Below are 16,372 nucleotides of genomic sequence, written 5' to 3'. Positions count from 1 at the left end.
TGTTCGTTTCAGTTTTCTGACTGATCTGCTTCTGTCTGCGAGATGGAAGGAAAAAAATTAGACTAAATTGGAATGACGCAATATGGAAACATTGGAAACCGACTAAACACAGTCGAATATGCTCTGCCCTATTTAAATTTATTCTTATTATTTTATGCACATTTGTTAAATAAAAAAAAGTTAAAACTTATCAGCTATTTATTTAATACTTATTTCACAAAGTAAAGAAATGCAATAAATCCTAAAATAAACAAAAAGCTTTTGCTACAAAATCGAATCTACACACTTCCAAATTATTAATAACCAAGTGTGGATGTTGTTAAAATTCCCCTACTTTGAGAGAAGTAAATGAATACTGGCAACATATTTTGTATATATGTGTGTGTTTGCTGAGCGTAAAACACGAGCGTTCCACGCACACATCGATTGTGTTTCGGCTTCACTTTTGGCAGGTTAGCCGTATGGGGACTATCTGTCTATGCGTTATTAGTTTAAGTTTTAAACAATAAAAGAACGTTAAATACTGAGTAGTACACTACCATTTGTGTGCCCGCAGTCATTGAAAAAGACCGCGAGAGACGACCGAGAAGCCGCATCCTCCTGCGTCATAATAATGCGTCCACCGATACCGCAATAAAGGCAAAAACATTTTTTAATTACGAAAACGTGGAAAATGTCTCTTATACGGATATAATCCAGACATTGCACCCTGTGACTTCTATCTATTTAAGTCCCAAAATTAAGGATTTAATTTGGGGTTTGACATTTAAGACCCCGGATAAGGCAGTTACTACGTTTCATCACCACGTCGAAAACATGCAGTCAAGTGATTGGGCCTCATACTTCCAAAAATGGTCCGAGCGAGTGAATATGTGCATAGAATGTAAAGGGAAACATTTTGAGAAGCAATAAATGTATTATTATGGTTATAAATGGTTTTATTCAAAAGTTACGCAAAACTTTCAGTGTGGCCCTCGTATGCGTAAAACCTCTTCGTTAGTTTTCTTTTTTTTTACGATAGAATTGCGATAAATAAATATTTTGCAACGAGTGACGAATTTTAAAACACGGTCAAAGGGAGTGTTTTAACGTGCTTATTATAGCACCGGTGTCGTAATGTAGCACCAGATAAACTATAAAAATTATGTTAAAAGATAATACTTACTGTTACGAATAAATATTTATACTGTAAAAAAATATCCCACCAAACACATTTTCATGTAAATTTTGTTGCTAAGACGAAACCATAAGACTCGCACTGTCAAAAGTTGTCAGATCTCTTGTCGAGCCAAGCTTCAAACTCTACAAGCCCTAACTTCACTAACTCTACACCTTAGTCAAAATATGTGGCTTGGCTGTTTCGCTACCGCCACATGGGCATAAGGTGAAAAATTTATTAAATTCATTATTTTTAGGGTTCCGTACCTCAAAAGGAAAAATACTGAACTTATAGGATCACTCGTGTGTCTGGCTGTCCGTCTGTCACAGCCTATTTGCTGCGCAACTACTGCACCAATAAGTTGAAATTTGGTATACACATGTAAGTCTATAGCCCAAGGACATACATGTAAAGTAAATAATAGAAATTCAAATAAAGGGGTCACTTTTGAGATGAATGATAAATAGAAGAAAAAAAAAACTATATCTTGTTATAATTAATATAAGAGAATTAGAATAAGAATTAATATAAGAGAATTTTGTTAGAATTTTAATTAGTATAAGATAGATATGTATATTATCATGTTATTTTCTCGAACTCCCCATCGGCATACAAACCTCAAGGTTTTGCCCACGATGGGTCTTGTAATAATAATGTACTTTATTTAGCTTATTGTTATATAAATTAAAATATATATATATATATATATATATATAAAATATATCTGAGATTCTTACAATGAGCCCCTTCATTTGATATATATATATATATATATATATATATATATATATATATAAAAATAATTTCATAATTTTAAAATAAATAGTTTAGAAGTTATTTAAGAAAATACGCAAAAAATAACCACCCCCCCCCCTTATCTCCGAAACTACTGGGTCTAAAATTATGAAAAAAATACACATATTAGCTCTTTTCCTATAGATGACAGGAAAACCTATTAGAAATGTGCAGTCAAGCGTGAGTCGGACTTAAGTACCTAGTTTTCCGATCCCTACGGGTTTTTTAAAGACATTTTACTCACTTTTCTCTAAAAAAACTGTATTGTTAAAAATTGTGTAATGTACAGAACCCTTGGAACGCGAGTGCGACTCGCATTTGGGCGGTTTTTGTATTATACTTACATACAATAGTTCTTGTAGAAACGAAACGGCCAAGCCACACACTTTTGGTGTAGAGCTAGTAAAGTTAGAGGGCTTGTAGAGTTAGAAGCTTGGCAAGAGATCTGATAACTTTTTGACAGTGCGAGCCTTATGGTTTCGTTTGGGCAACATTTTACATCAAAATGTTTTTGATGGGATTTCACTTCTTTTTGTAAGTTGTTTATGACAATCTTCCATCCCCTAATTTAAAGGGTTGGGGGTGATTTAGTATTAAAAATCCTGAAATAAGTATCTGGGGGCATCTGTTACACAATGTACTTCTTACTGATTCCCCATATAAACCCTTCACCCCGTAAGGGTAAACTTTGAGGTTGAAATCTATTCTATATCCTTCCCCATAACAATACGCTATCTACATACCAAATTTCAACTAAATCGGTTCAGCGATTATTGATTTCCCATACAAAATTAAACCCCATCTTCATCCCCTTAGGGATAAAATTTTATTGAATTTATTTGTTGTTTGTGTACTAAAACTATCTTACATACTAAATTTCAGCTTCTTAGAGGACTTCAGGAAGTACCCGGTATTGATGATCATCAAGTGAGTGAGTCAGTGACGAAATCGAAGTTTTTAGATATGAATAAAATCTAAAGTATAAGAGCTATGCAATTGATATGCTTAATAAGTCCGAGAACTTTGTTTATCTGGTATAATCCAACCCCAAGTTATGAGGGTGCCAAAAAACGACGAAGCGCTTCGAGAAAAGGTAGATAGTGCCCTTGCGCTTTTCTCGTCTTGGCGGGGGCACTGCCGTGCCCCCAGATGTTAAAAGATGAGACTACTGTAATTAATAAAGATTTATGTTTAGTTACCTACTATTCGCGTAAACTAGACAATTTTTATATCTTTAGTTATTAAGACCCAAAATAATTATTTTCACTTATTATAAATAAATCCTCCTGTTATGAAGTATCAAATATTGTTATTTGTATATGTATAACTCTTAAGTTAAAAACAATAAAATCTGTTATTACCTACTGTCAAAATGATTAGTTTTTGCGGGATTAAGTAATACACTGGTAGTGTTCAATAAGGCCCATAATAGGACTTTTATAAAAGGTATATTTTCCAAGAGTATCGTAATATTTTTATAAGGCCTAGTTTTCAATAAGGCCTAGTTTCCCCTCTGGGTTGGAAGGTCAGATGGCAGTCGCTTTCGTAAAAACTAGTGCCTACGTCAAATCATGGGATTAGTTGTCAAGCGGACCCCAGGCTCCCATGAGCCGTGGCAAAATGCCGGGATAACGCCAGGAAGAAGGAAGAAGGATCGTAATATTTTTATAACTATTTTGGGATAATGAAGAAACTTAAATAAATGAGAAACCTATTTGAGTGAGTTTTTCATACTTCATATCCTGTTTATTAAAAAAAAACATTTTAATTTAAGGTGGGCTGTATATAGGCATATACGGCCCACACGGAATATACAATTAGGTAAGTGAGGCCACTTACCTTATTGTATATTCAGGATGTATACCGTGTAATATTGAGCAGTTGGTTTATAATATACATATTATGATATTGACGTTGATTAGGACAGGACATGACAATAGGAACCGGAAATAGGTATAGTTGGTCAAACCAATTTGTCAGTAAATAAAAACAAAAAACTATATTCATCCTTTTCTTTTGGGTGCTAGTACTAGTGTAAGTCAAAGATAGTATGATGATTCTCCCTGTCTATGTTTGAAATGAGACAGTCCTCTGACAAACTATGTATAGTATAAAATAGTTGTGAATATCTTGTACATTTTTATTACGATATTAGTCAAGATAAATATAGCTGGTCAAGCAAATCTTGTCACTAAAAAAGGCGCGAAATTCAAATTTTCTATGGAACGATATCCCTTCGCGCCTACATTTTTCAAATTTGCCGCCTCTTTCTACTGACAAGATCTGATTGACCAGCTGTAGGTATTTTTACTTAATAAGATATTTTAATTTCACGTAATGTCCGCATCTAATTTATATATGTGCACGGTAAACAAACAAATGAATGATAAGAAAAGACAGACAGTGTTACTGAGCGGGAGGTGGGGCGAGGGGCGAGGTATAGGTAGGCTATGATAGGCTCTCGAGCGCCGCGCCGGCGACTGACGGACCAGCGCGGCGTATGTATGAATTTCGCGCCCTTTTAACTAGATTTTACTATTACAATGCAAGCTACACACAGAAATTTCTTACTTTCCATAATATGGCTGCGTATATTATTTTATAGTAATAGACTTATTTTTACAGACTCTAATTCAATATTAGATCTTATAGGACAAAAAACGCATATTAATTCTAAAGCATATATCTTATTCTTCTAGCTTTTTAGCTTGCCTATTAACTTATAAATTTAGATATGTTGTTGTGGATTTATTAAACTTTAATTCAATATCGACAAAATAATAAGCTAATTGTAGTTTGACAAAGAAGCACGTTAAAAAAATTTCTAATAATTTTACATTATAAAGCGTCATACATATTATAAACAATGGAACTTAAACATTGCACTTTAATTCAATATTAAAAAATCATTACTAAAAATATATAAATACCTAATTTATATCTAACGCTCGTTCTAACTTTTCATCATATATAGCATATATGCTTAAAAATATGTCCTATATCAGATAAGTATCACTTTTTCAACTTTAGAATTATCAAAACTTTTAGTGCAAAAATCCGGTCCCACTATTGAGCTAGTGGTGTTTGTACAAAACCATTAATCGATATTTATTTGCATAAGTGGTAGCCTTGTAGCTGCTGATGGCTCTGTGCATGATGTCTATTATACTTACAATTACTCTTTGATACATGTCGTCGCGCCGCCCTGGCGGCTATGGGACGCATTAGTAGCTTATCAGACAGATAGCGCGATTCACGATTATATGAAACAGCGCCATTTAGCTTGTGATTTATTAACTTTAAAATCTTGATAGCGCAATTCAGAATTTTTACTACTCGGAACAGTGCCATCTAGCGAGCGATTCATAAATGAAACAAAATCATGTGAAATGGCATATTTGTAGGAATGTATGTGGATCATTATAATTATTATTCATTATTAAAGAAACGCCAATAACCTCTCAATACTTTATTTTATGTGTACCAACATATTAAGCCATGGCCGCCTCCAAAGCCTGTATCTTCTGTTTCCGCTTCTCACTTTTCTTGTCTTCCTTGACCTTTTCATCATGCAAACGCCTCTTCTTCCTAAGCAGCCAAATTTCCTTCTTGCGGGCTTCTTGGCCGGCCTTCATGCTCTTGTAGAGGTTCCTATGCTTCTTACGGACGAGTTTCTCGCGAAGCCTGAAGGCTTGCTTGTCCTCTATCTCTTTTTGATATGGGTGATCCTTGTGAGGTACGCCCGCTGTGACTGCCATTGCCTTTTTCTGGAATAGTAACATTGAGATTAATTTTAACTATACTGGTGTCATAGACTGTTTATTGCTAGGTGATTTATTGTAGCAAAGAAATGTGATGGAAGATTATGCACCTTTTTGGACAGATATTAGAGATGCAGGTAAAGATATCTGTGATAGTTATTATGCGTTTTTAATTTTCCTGCTTCCTGTCTATAATGATGATAAAAAAAAGATATGATTGCTCTATTTTTTTAATGATTGCTGGCCAGAGGGTTATTATGGATTAATGCTTCAAATAATCACAGGACCAAGGGGTCCTATCCTTGTACACTTAGGCCCACTTGCACCAATCCACTAACCCGGGGTTCACCGGTTAAACCTGGAGTTGCCATGGTTACCCATACAATTTGACACTAGGTTAACGGTTTAACCACTTAACCCCGGGTTAGTGGGATGGTGCAAGGGGGCCTTATGGGTTAATTTATATCAGTGGTTTAATAAACTTATTGTAAGTATTACCTTCTCCTTTGCTAACTTCTTCTTCTCTACATTCTGCTCATCACCTTCCTCTTCCTCCTCAGAAGAAGACTCTTCAGCCACTTCCTCTTGGTACTGTCGAGTTAATGCTTCTTCGGCACCCTCTTCATCTGAGTTATTCTCCATGTCTTCCTTGTCTTCGTCACTGGCTTCCTCGATATCTTCATCTGAGGCTTCATCATCTATAAAAAAAGAAAAAAATCAATTAAGCTATTTTAGACTTTGTGTTAAGTTTGATATCCAAATTTCCTAAGAGATGGCGCTGTTACAAACGCAATCTAGATAACAGCGCCATCTCTTAGGAACTTAGGACATCAAACACTTTGTAACAGTTTTTCTGTAGTCTCTTGATCATTTTTACAATTTTTATGTTTATATTGTAATAAAGTATAGCATATTTATTATAGCTAATTAATTAACTAAGATTATAAATGTCTCTCAATGAGGTTAAAATCAGCCATTAGCAATAAAAATATTCTTATGATTGGACAAACTTACTTAGAGGCTTAAACTCAGGATCATTGAGAGCTCTCTGCTCAGGCGGAATGTACACTTGATCCTTCGTCTTGTCAACAAACGGAGACAAATGTGGTGGCAACACAGCTCCCATCAAATACTTGTTGATAGGCAGCAGAGTCCTTGCGTTGACACTGTCAAACACCCACTGTGGCTGAATGTAGTAGCGAGAAAGGAACTGCTTGTCCATGCTCGGTCTGTCCACAATCTGGTAGTTTATTGACTCGTCTGTTTCATCAAAAGTAGCCCCAACAAACATATTGCGGTCCCATGACACCTCACCACCAAAGCAGCGAATCAGGAACACCAAAGGTTCCCTAGGAACTTCTCTGTTGATGAAAAACTTTAAGCCTTTGAACATGGTTTTGAGTTTCTTAACTTTTTCGGCTTCAAGCTTTGCGTCTTCCAGCTTCTGTGGGTCTTCATCTTCTGTGTTGAATATGTCAATTTCTGGTAGTTCTTCGGCTTCATTGGAGCCAGCTACTCTGGCTAGAGACATGTTCATGGCTGCAATTCTTTCAGCTACATAAGCTCTTTCATCAATGAGATCTTTCTCTGCGCTGGATGAGAATGCTGCAGTCAGTTTTGGAGGATATACCAAATTCAAGGAGTGGTACAGCTTGAAGTTCACAAAGCCAAGCATCATTGTGTAGAATTCAACAAAGGTAGACATGATTTTGAAGTCTACTTCATCCTTGCTTTGAGGCTGAAAAGTTAGAATGTGTTAGAAAAAGAATACTGTGAGTACTTCATAATGATGTTAATATATGCTAAAATAAAATATAATAGGTATTGTCTTGGGTCATCCCATTAGTTTTTCGTCAAGTTCTTAAATTAGTCCTATTCTGCTTTTGTCACTCATTCTACATTGAAAGCCACCGACGATTGTGATGAATGTAGAATGAGTGACGAAAGCAGAATAGGACTCATTTAAGAACTTGACGAAAAACTAATGGGACGACCCAAGATGATACCATATAATATATGTTTGGTTTATTTAGGATTAGATTTAGATGGGAATGAATACACTGAACAGAATTACAGAAACAGAAAATTGTGTTAGTAAAATGTGTTCTAGCAAATGATTTGCTTAGAATTTATTTGAGATGCAAAATACCTCTCAAGTCTCTCGGAATGTTATTTTGATACTTTACATACAAAATATTTATTTTAATTACCTGGAATGAGAAATGATGTGGCACAATCCAAGTTATAGTCTGCCCCTCAATTTCAGCTTGATAATAGTATCCCTTGACTGACACAAACACTTTCCGCAGGGCCTTCGCAGCAATGACTGCATGCATGAACTCCACGGTCAACCTCCTGCACAGCATGGACTGGTCTCTCGGCACCCTCTTTAGTGACGGGAATGTACTGAACAGGAAGCACAAAGTCAGGCAGTCATCCAAGTCTCGGAGAGCATCCACAAAGGTAGGGTACCGCTCTTTCACAATATGGTCAATGTTTATTTCTGGGTAGTCTCGCAAGAACTTTCTCATCTGTCCATATTGACGCATAGCTCTTGCTTTGCGGATTTTTTGTTGATACACCTTGAACACAATAAAACGTTAGGCATAGTATAAAAAAATTAAGTTTAAAATTAACATACAATGCACACATACATATTAATATACTTACTTTTAAATCTCTCAGCTTCCATATTATAGGCTCATGTAACAAGAATTTGATGTCCTTTGTGTGATAGAGTGTTTTGATGCCACCTGCGCCTTGTTGCGCCCTCTTGCGGTTGCGCGGTTCCCTGGGATATATTCCTTTCAAAATGCAAATTCGTCGGAAGTCTTTAAGAGAGAGCTGCAGTTTCTTTAAGGCAGCTTTTCTAGTCATAAATTGAGCTCCCTCTCCGGATGAATACTGTAAAAATAGAGGTTTTTATTTGATGTATGCTAAAAACACGTGTGGGACACAAATTTGTTGGTTATTTATTCGTGCGATATTATAACTGTGATTATTTGCGACAAACCTTCTTTTTCTTCTTTGACACCATTTTAGTATTTGAATTTGTAAATTAGTATTACTTCTACAATGCCTTAATGCACTTTTATACTGTTATTTAAATTAAACTTTTATTTATTTCTGCAACATGCGCAGTACTTAAAACGTCATTTTGACAAAAGTTTTTTTTTTTTTTTTTAATTTATTACATGACCATGGATACAAGTCCTTCAGTCGTATTCATAAACATTACATAAAAACCATAAAAAACCACAATAATAGCCATAACAACATGAGATAAACTAGTACACAAAGAATAACAATTTTAGTATCAATTAGCAAACACAACTTATATAACATTAACTCTTTTGAAACTTAATATACAAGTAATTTATATCTTACATGACAATCAAGTATATACATTTAAATTAAATTTCTTTTACAGTATTTAAAATAAAATTAAATACTGGTATAAAATAAACTGGGTTAGATAATAAATCTTGAACGAGGCGGGGAACACTTAACGAGTTCTCTTCAGCAACATCACTAATGACACTGACAAGTAACAGCCTTTGCATGGCAAACGATTCACAATCAAATATAACGTGTTTTATGTCCGCATTTTCTTTAAAACAATATGTACACTTATCATCAGTAATAATATTTTTCCTCTTAAGATGTGCTGGGACCAAACAATGACCAAATCGCAGACGGTTTATACATGTCATGAATTTCCTGGTGGTGTATTTAAAGTTATAATACCACGGTGTTGTTGGTAAGTCGTTTTGTATGCTTGCATACCATCTTCCTTTATCCAGTAATTCTGTATTATGTCTCCAATATTCTTTCCATATTCCTTTAGTAATACTTTTGAAGTAATGGTAATAATCAGTAAATGGCACTTTAAAAGATTCTGTGAGGTCCAGGTCGTGGTCCCGACGAGTCGCCTGATCCACAACCTCGTTTCCTGTTATGCCACTGTGGGAGGGCACCCATAAAAATTCTACATTTTTCTGTAACTTACATAGCCTATCCTTAATCTGACATATTATATAATTTTGCTTATATTCTAACGAACTGTTACATACAGCAGTTAAAACACTCTTAGAGTCACTTACAATTAGAATATTTACATTATTTACATTACTATTTACATATGTCAAAGCTTCTAATATTGCCCAAGCTTCAGCCGTGAATATACTACAATTACTATTGATTTTGATACATTTTGTCACTTTCATTTGAGGGTCATAATATGCAGCTTTAACATGGTCATTTTTGGAGCCATCAGTATAGATAATATAGTAGTCATGTTTATCATTTATAAATTCAAGAAAGTCAAATTTGTTTTTAATCAGGTCTAAGTGAGATTTAACATTAAAATAACTTAGTAAAGTATTATATGAGTACTTATAAATTGGCCACTGGTTATCTATGTACATATTTTTTGTCACTTTTTTGGTGTTCATCATAATTATGGATATTTCAGGTAAAGAACCTGTAATGAGAGTATTAGCCGAGATGTTAGCTGACTGAGCAATTTCTACTGGGTATAACACTTTATCTAAGACAACAAGATTCTCACACGACAACTCCTTTAAACAAAATCTCTCAGCCAGCTGTAAACGACGCAAGAACAATGGAGGTATACAATTTTCAATTTCCATTGAGTTAATGGGAGTGGTGCGCATGGCTCCACTTATGACTCTCAAACCAATGTTTTGTAATACATCCAATTTTCTTAAAAGCGTGCTACTCGCATTCATGTATGCTAGGGAACTATAGTCAAAATGGCTTCTGACTATGCTTTTGTAAAGCATATTTAGTGTTTTTGGGTCAGAACCCCAGAATGTTCCTGCTAAACTTCTCATAATATTTATGCTTTTCATAGCATTTTGGCTTATATAGTCTATATGTTTATCAAATTTCAATTTATCATCTATAATAACACCTAGAAATTTGTGATGATTGGCAATAGGAATTACATTATTATTATAACTAATATTTACAATGGACTGTGCATATGGGTCTCTACTGATTACTAAGACTTTACTTTTATCGGGACTAACTTCTAATTTTAAAATGTTGCTGTAATATCTTTGTAATTGAGTTAAAGCGGTGTTCATATAATCAACAGCCATATTTAGATTTTGATTTTCACAGTACAAAAGCAAGTCATCAGCAAATTGCAATATTTTAACTTGGGATGTATTTACAAAACTAAGGATTTGAGATGTGTAAAGGTTATACAATAAGGGTGATAAGGTTGCACCTTGCATTGTTCCTTTATTAGCTGTTGTAGGGCCATACAGCTTATTGTTAAATTTTACATATACAGTCCTATTATATAAAAAACCAAAAATCCAATTTAAAATTTTAGCAGGGAGATCTAATTGATGTAATACAGTAATTAAACTTTCAATATTAACATTATCAAAGGCACCTTTTACATCTAGAAAAACACATATAACATTTGTATGACTAAGTTTAGCCTTTTTAAGGTCACTAATAAATGAAACAAAACTTTCAGTGCAGCTTTTGCCTTTTCTGAATCCAAACTGAACATCCGGTAGCTTTCCTTGAGTTTCTGCGTAGTAATCTAAACGTAACTTTAACATATTTTCAAAAAGTTTGCCTAAACATGATGACAATGAAATTGGTCTGTATGATGAAGGACTATTTACTGGTTTATTTGGCTTTAAGATGGGAATGACACATTGTGTTTTCCATGATTCTGGAATGACTAAACAATCCCATAATTTATTATAAATATGCAAAAGTATTTCTATAGCATTAGGATGCAACTTTTTTATTAACATATATGGTATATTGTCTAACCCTGGTGTTGTGTCTTTTCTACTTTTGAGTGATATAAACAGTTCATTAAGTGTAAATGGTCTATTTAGAAAAATGTTACTTGGAGTTTCATCTGACTGATTAATGATGTTATTTAAATTATTTTTATTTAATGGAGATGAGTCTGATAATTTATCTAAAAAACTTGGCACCCATTCATCATTTAAATATCTATTGTGAGAAGAGCCAATTCTTTTAAACTTTTTCATGTATCCCCATATCCTAGAAACCGGTGTCATCCTATTAAAACTACTGCATAACTCATGCCAAGACCTCACACGTTCTTCTTTTAATGTTCTTTTTTTCTGAGCATCAACCTTTTTGTAGTTTATAAAGTTAGCAATGCTGGGTGATGTTCTATACAGACTTAAGGCTTCTTTAGATTTTTTAACAGCGTCAAGGCATGCTTGGTTCCACCAGGGAACAGGTTTCCTCATGACCTTCATGGATTGTTTTGATTCTAGTTTTGGAACTGTTTCTGAACGAATGTCATATAAAATATTTACAAAATTATTATACAAATTAAGAGGTTCTGTATTACCAATGTCTAAATAAGAAAAACAGGTTTCTGATAAATTATAATACTTGGACCAGTCTGCTCTATTATAAATATATTTTTCTTCTACAGGTCGGGATTCATATATGGATGGCTTCACAATTATATCAACCAGAGTTGGATAGTGGTAACTGCCCATTGGGTCATCATGAACACGCCATTCACAAAGTGGAGCTAATGTGGGACTGACAAGAGTTATATCAATTGCAGATGGATTCCTATTTGGATATTGCACTGTTGTTGGATTACCATCATTTAAAATACACAAGTCAAATTCATCAATAATATTGTACAAACTATTTCCTCTACTGTTATTTGATTGACAGCCAAATAAGATGTGATGAGCGTTAAAATCACCCATGATGAGACATGGCTTGGGTGTTTCAAGCAACACTTTTTTCATTTTACTGACATCAAACCTGCTACCATTAGGTGGACAATAAACACAAAGAATGTATAATTTACCAATTGATGTTTCTATAGCTACACAGATATTCTGAATGGATTCATAAAAAGTTGTGTTTATGATACTATATTGTAAATTTTGTTTAATAAGTATACCTACTCCATTTTTGGCATTTTTTGAAATTTTATGTATAAAGTTGTATGGAGCAAAGTTAGGAATTGTACTTGTACTTTTAAGCCATGTTTCATTTAATAAACAAATGTCTATCTGTTGCTCTGCAAGAAATGTATTTAATAGGGCTTTCTTATGTAACAAACTTTGAATGTTAAACTGTGCTAGATGTAAACAAGTGTCCATGATTTAATTTAATAAATTTGCTTTGAGTATTTCTTTTATTCTTATATTATTAATCGGAGTATCACTTCTGTCATTCCCAAGCATAACCAAAGATTTGATTAATGCATTAATGATGGTGTCGTCATTCAGTAGTTGCTCAATATTCAGGGAAGTTTGGCTTACGCCTACAGTATTACTTGGTTTGGTTATGGTTGGAAATACTTTTGGATTAGTTGTAGGTACAGGGACTGATGGTGCAGTACTACTCACCACAGTGGCAAAACTTCGGCCGAGGTTTTCATACTTGGCTTTCTTTTCTTCCATTTTCCTTTGTTTCACAGGGCAATCTCTGGAGATCGCCAAGTGATTGCCTTTGCAATTAATGCAGGTGATTTCGTCTACATCACATTCTTTATATGAATGCTGTCCGGAACAAGCTGAACACATTTGTTCGCCTCGACAAACTCTTGCTGAGTGGTTGAACTTTAAACATTTATAGCATTGCAGCAGTGGTGGTATATACATGTGTATGGGGTATCTGTACATTTGCATGTATGCATATTGGGGCAAAGTCGTAGCCGCAAAAGTAACAGCAATCGTACCTATGGGTACCAATTTGCCGTCCACTTTTCTCATGAATCTCTTAACAGAGATCACTTCCGTGTCACAGGTAATGTTTTTATAGATCTCTTCATTACTCATCTCCTTAGGCACGTAACGTAACACGCCGGTCGTCTCTGTAAGGTGTGCTGGTACAAACGCTTTTAACTTATGTTTGCCCAAAAAATTGTCCATTTTGAGAAAGTTATTGGCCGGTGCAGGTTTTTTAAAAGTGACGCCTACTTTATGCGCGTTCACTCGATGCACGCCGACTATTCCTTTAACATTGTCCGTGAATAGTTTAGTCAGAGCAATGGGATTCCTATTGCCTAACTTATCATTTTCCTGCGATTCTACATACACGACGCACTCTGCACTGTGATTGTCTGGGAATTGTCGCTTGTAATTAGGCTTAACAAACATTTTATAGTTCGTGTTAAGGTCCGGAGTCGCCAACTTTCGTTTCTTCCGTTCTTTCGGTTCTTTATCACCGGGGGGCTGGCCCCCGCCGGTGTTTTCACCCATTTTTATTTACACAATGTTCTATGTACACAAATTTATTATCTACACCTAAATTAAGCTAATATATACAATAAAAATCAATTTGAGAAAATCTGCGAAAATTAAATCGCCCGCTTTTTTCGACTTCCCGCCAAAAAGTTTTTTGACAAAAGGATCGCTTAGTGTTGCTAGCCAAATAATAATACATCACAGTTTAAAAGATGTAAAATATTTGCACACGGCGTAACATACACCTGTTTTAATGTCTTAATGTAGAGATTGTAGAGGGTTGGTTCAATTTTGGAATCTTTCGCTTGCTCGGATATCAATATTAGCACGAGAGGGTAAACGACAACTTTGACTATGCCTTGTAAAATAAATAACTATTAAAAGTATTTTTTGCAAACTAACTACACGCATGAACTGTTTTACTAAAGTTTTTTACCTTTTTACATACGATTCAGTAAAGTAGTATTTAATGCGAATTAAATACGATTTCATGCGTTTAGGGCAAAGAATATATAAAGGTTTAGGGTGCGTTTAGATTGTCGTCTTGGCTTCGTACTGGTCGTTATTGGTGTCGTATTGGTCGTTACCGGTAAAATAAGTATAAAAGCTAAAAAGAAACTAATCGTAACAATAAAATTAAACCACTCAAATATTTTCGTCTTTTATTCAAATTATAGAGAAACAATAAATTATTAAAGTAAATGTCAATAAATTATTAAACTATGCTATGTTAATGATTTCATTCAGGCTTTGTATTTTCTTCATCTGACGAGTCTACTGGAGTTGCAGCAGTTGTGGTTGTTAAAGCTGCTGCGTGCTTTTTAGCCCAAGCAGTGGGGTCCATCATTATGTATTGCATGGGGTAATATGAAGCAGGCCAATAGGAGGTCGGGTACGGAGCAACCGCATTGTTGTTAGCATCCTCGCTACCCACACCAGCATCTTTTAGGACCTTTAAAGCGCTAGAGTAGGCAGCATGCACCATATGAGGGTACAAGTAATTGTAAGGATATTGAGGCACAGCAGAACCCGAGGCAATCGCAGAGGCCTCTGGCTTGGTAGCAGTCGCCGGAACTCCTTCAGACTTAGGAGACTGAATACCGGCATAGCTGTATGATGAGTAACCATCAGCAGGTAGACCGTAGGCGTATTTTGCAGCTGCGCCTGTTATAGCGGCGCGCTTTTGAGTACTAGTGGATTCCTCAAGTGGTAGAGCGTTACTAGATAGTGCTGAAAATAAAGGATGAGCGGTAGGCTGAGGATGTGATCCAGCTGCCAGGAAGTTGACTGGCTGGTCGGTTAACCACTGAGAGCTGACTCCATTATCTTCCGTGGCTGCTACGTAGAGGTCTCCAGTAGTGCCATCGCCGGAGGGCTTAATGTAGAGCCCCTGCACTGCTTGAAAATCGCCTCCGGGCCACGCTAAATGTCCCCTGGCTGAGGCAAAAGCCAGTGCGAGTACAACATATCCCTTGAACATTTTTTTGGACAATTCTAACATTAACTTGGCTTATGACTCAGAAACTTATAACTGTGAATGATGAATTTCACAGGAAATGCTGCGTTTTAAAGGAAGTGTAAGTGATAATTTGTCATTGTTACACAATTGTTACATTATGAATATCAAGATGAAGATAGGATATTTCTTAGATTATTCTTACATGATTCAGCTTTTGATTTGTTGACGGCACGTATTTTTGTTAGATGAGTCAATGATAAATTCACGTCTTGGAAAATTGTGAAAGACTTATCAATTATTTTAGGAACGGATAACAACATTAACCAACACTAGATAATTTAGTCAGAAATAGCTCCTAAATATCTAAAGATATATTATGATATCAATTGACTTTATCTAAATCCTAGGTATTTATTTATCTAAGTACGCATTTTGTTTGTAAACACTAGGTATTCTATTATTTTTAATAATTGAACTTTATATACTCGTATCTATAGCTTAACCCACAAACCCATAACCCATAGGAATAACCCATATGAGTCACGTCCCTCAGACATGAGGTCACGACCACGAAGTGAAGAGAACTATAGCTTCAGCCCGCGACTTCGTCTGCGTGCTGAATCTAATAGCTGCGACTAGTGATATGACTATATCCACCCCTTTTTCATTTCGGGAAAAACTCTATGTCCTTTCCCGGGACTTAAACTATGCCCGTGCCAAATTTCATCTAAATCGGGTTAGCGGTTAAACCGTGAGGAGGTGACATACATACAGAGTTACTTTCGGATTTACAATAGTAAGTATGAATTTAGCGTAAGTAGATAATAATCCAGAATGGACTCTACATACTAATATAATGATAATTTTGCTGTCACCAATAATCACACTGAGTACAGTACAGATACAGTATGTGTCTGACCATGGGGCTTTAATTTCAGGGCTTGATTTT

The 16,372-nt window shown here is 35.2% G+C and overlaps 3 protein-coding genes across 3 annotated transcripts; all 3 read right to left on the bottom strand.

Annotated features, from left to right (window-relative positions):
• Positions 1-5,408: 5,408 nt before the first annotated feature.
• Positions 5,409-8,876, bottom strand: LOC134665310 (pescadillo homolog). Its single transcript, XM_063522225.1, has 6 exons — positions 8,729-8,876; positions 8,386-8,619; positions 7,926-8,297; positions 6,730-7,453; positions 6,214-6,413; positions 5,409-5,721 (listed from the first exon to the last, which is right to left on the bottom strand). Exons 1-6 carry the CDS (start codon positions 8,750-8,752, stop codon positions 5,446-5,448), a joined length of 1,830 nt encoding a protein of 609 aa, XP_063378295.1. The 5' UTR covers positions 8,753-8,876; the 3' UTR covers positions 5,409-5,445.
• Positions 8,877-12,756: 3,880 nt separating this feature from the next.
• Positions 12,757-14,038, bottom strand: LOC134665287 (uncharacterized). The gene has a single exon (XM_063522186.1). It carries the CDS (start codon positions 13,977-13,979, stop codon positions 12,879-12,881), a length of 1,101 nt encoding a protein of 366 aa, XP_063378256.1. The 5' UTR covers positions 13,980-14,038; the 3' UTR covers positions 12,757-12,878.
• A 575-nt stretch (positions 14,039-14,613) lies between these two features.
• On the bottom strand, positions 14,614-15,447 carry LOC134665330 (uncharacterized). The gene has a single exon (XM_063522259.1). It carries the CDS (start codon positions 15,442-15,444, stop codon positions 14,704-14,706), a length of 741 nt encoding a protein of 246 aa, XP_063378329.1. The 5' UTR covers positions 15,445-15,447; the 3' UTR covers positions 14,614-14,703.
• Positions 15,448-16,372: the final 925 nt, after the last annotated feature.

Source organism: Cydia fagiglandana, chromosome 6 (genome assembly GCF_963556715.1).
Source record: "Cydia fagiglandana chromosome 6, ilCydFagi1.1, whole genome shotgun sequence".
NCBI classification, from domain to species: Eukaryota; Metazoa; Arthropoda; class Insecta; order Lepidoptera; family Tortricidae; genus Cydia; species Cydia fagiglandana.
Note: the sequence above shows the minus strand (reverse complement) of the source record. Positions and strands in the feature narration are given on the sequence as shown.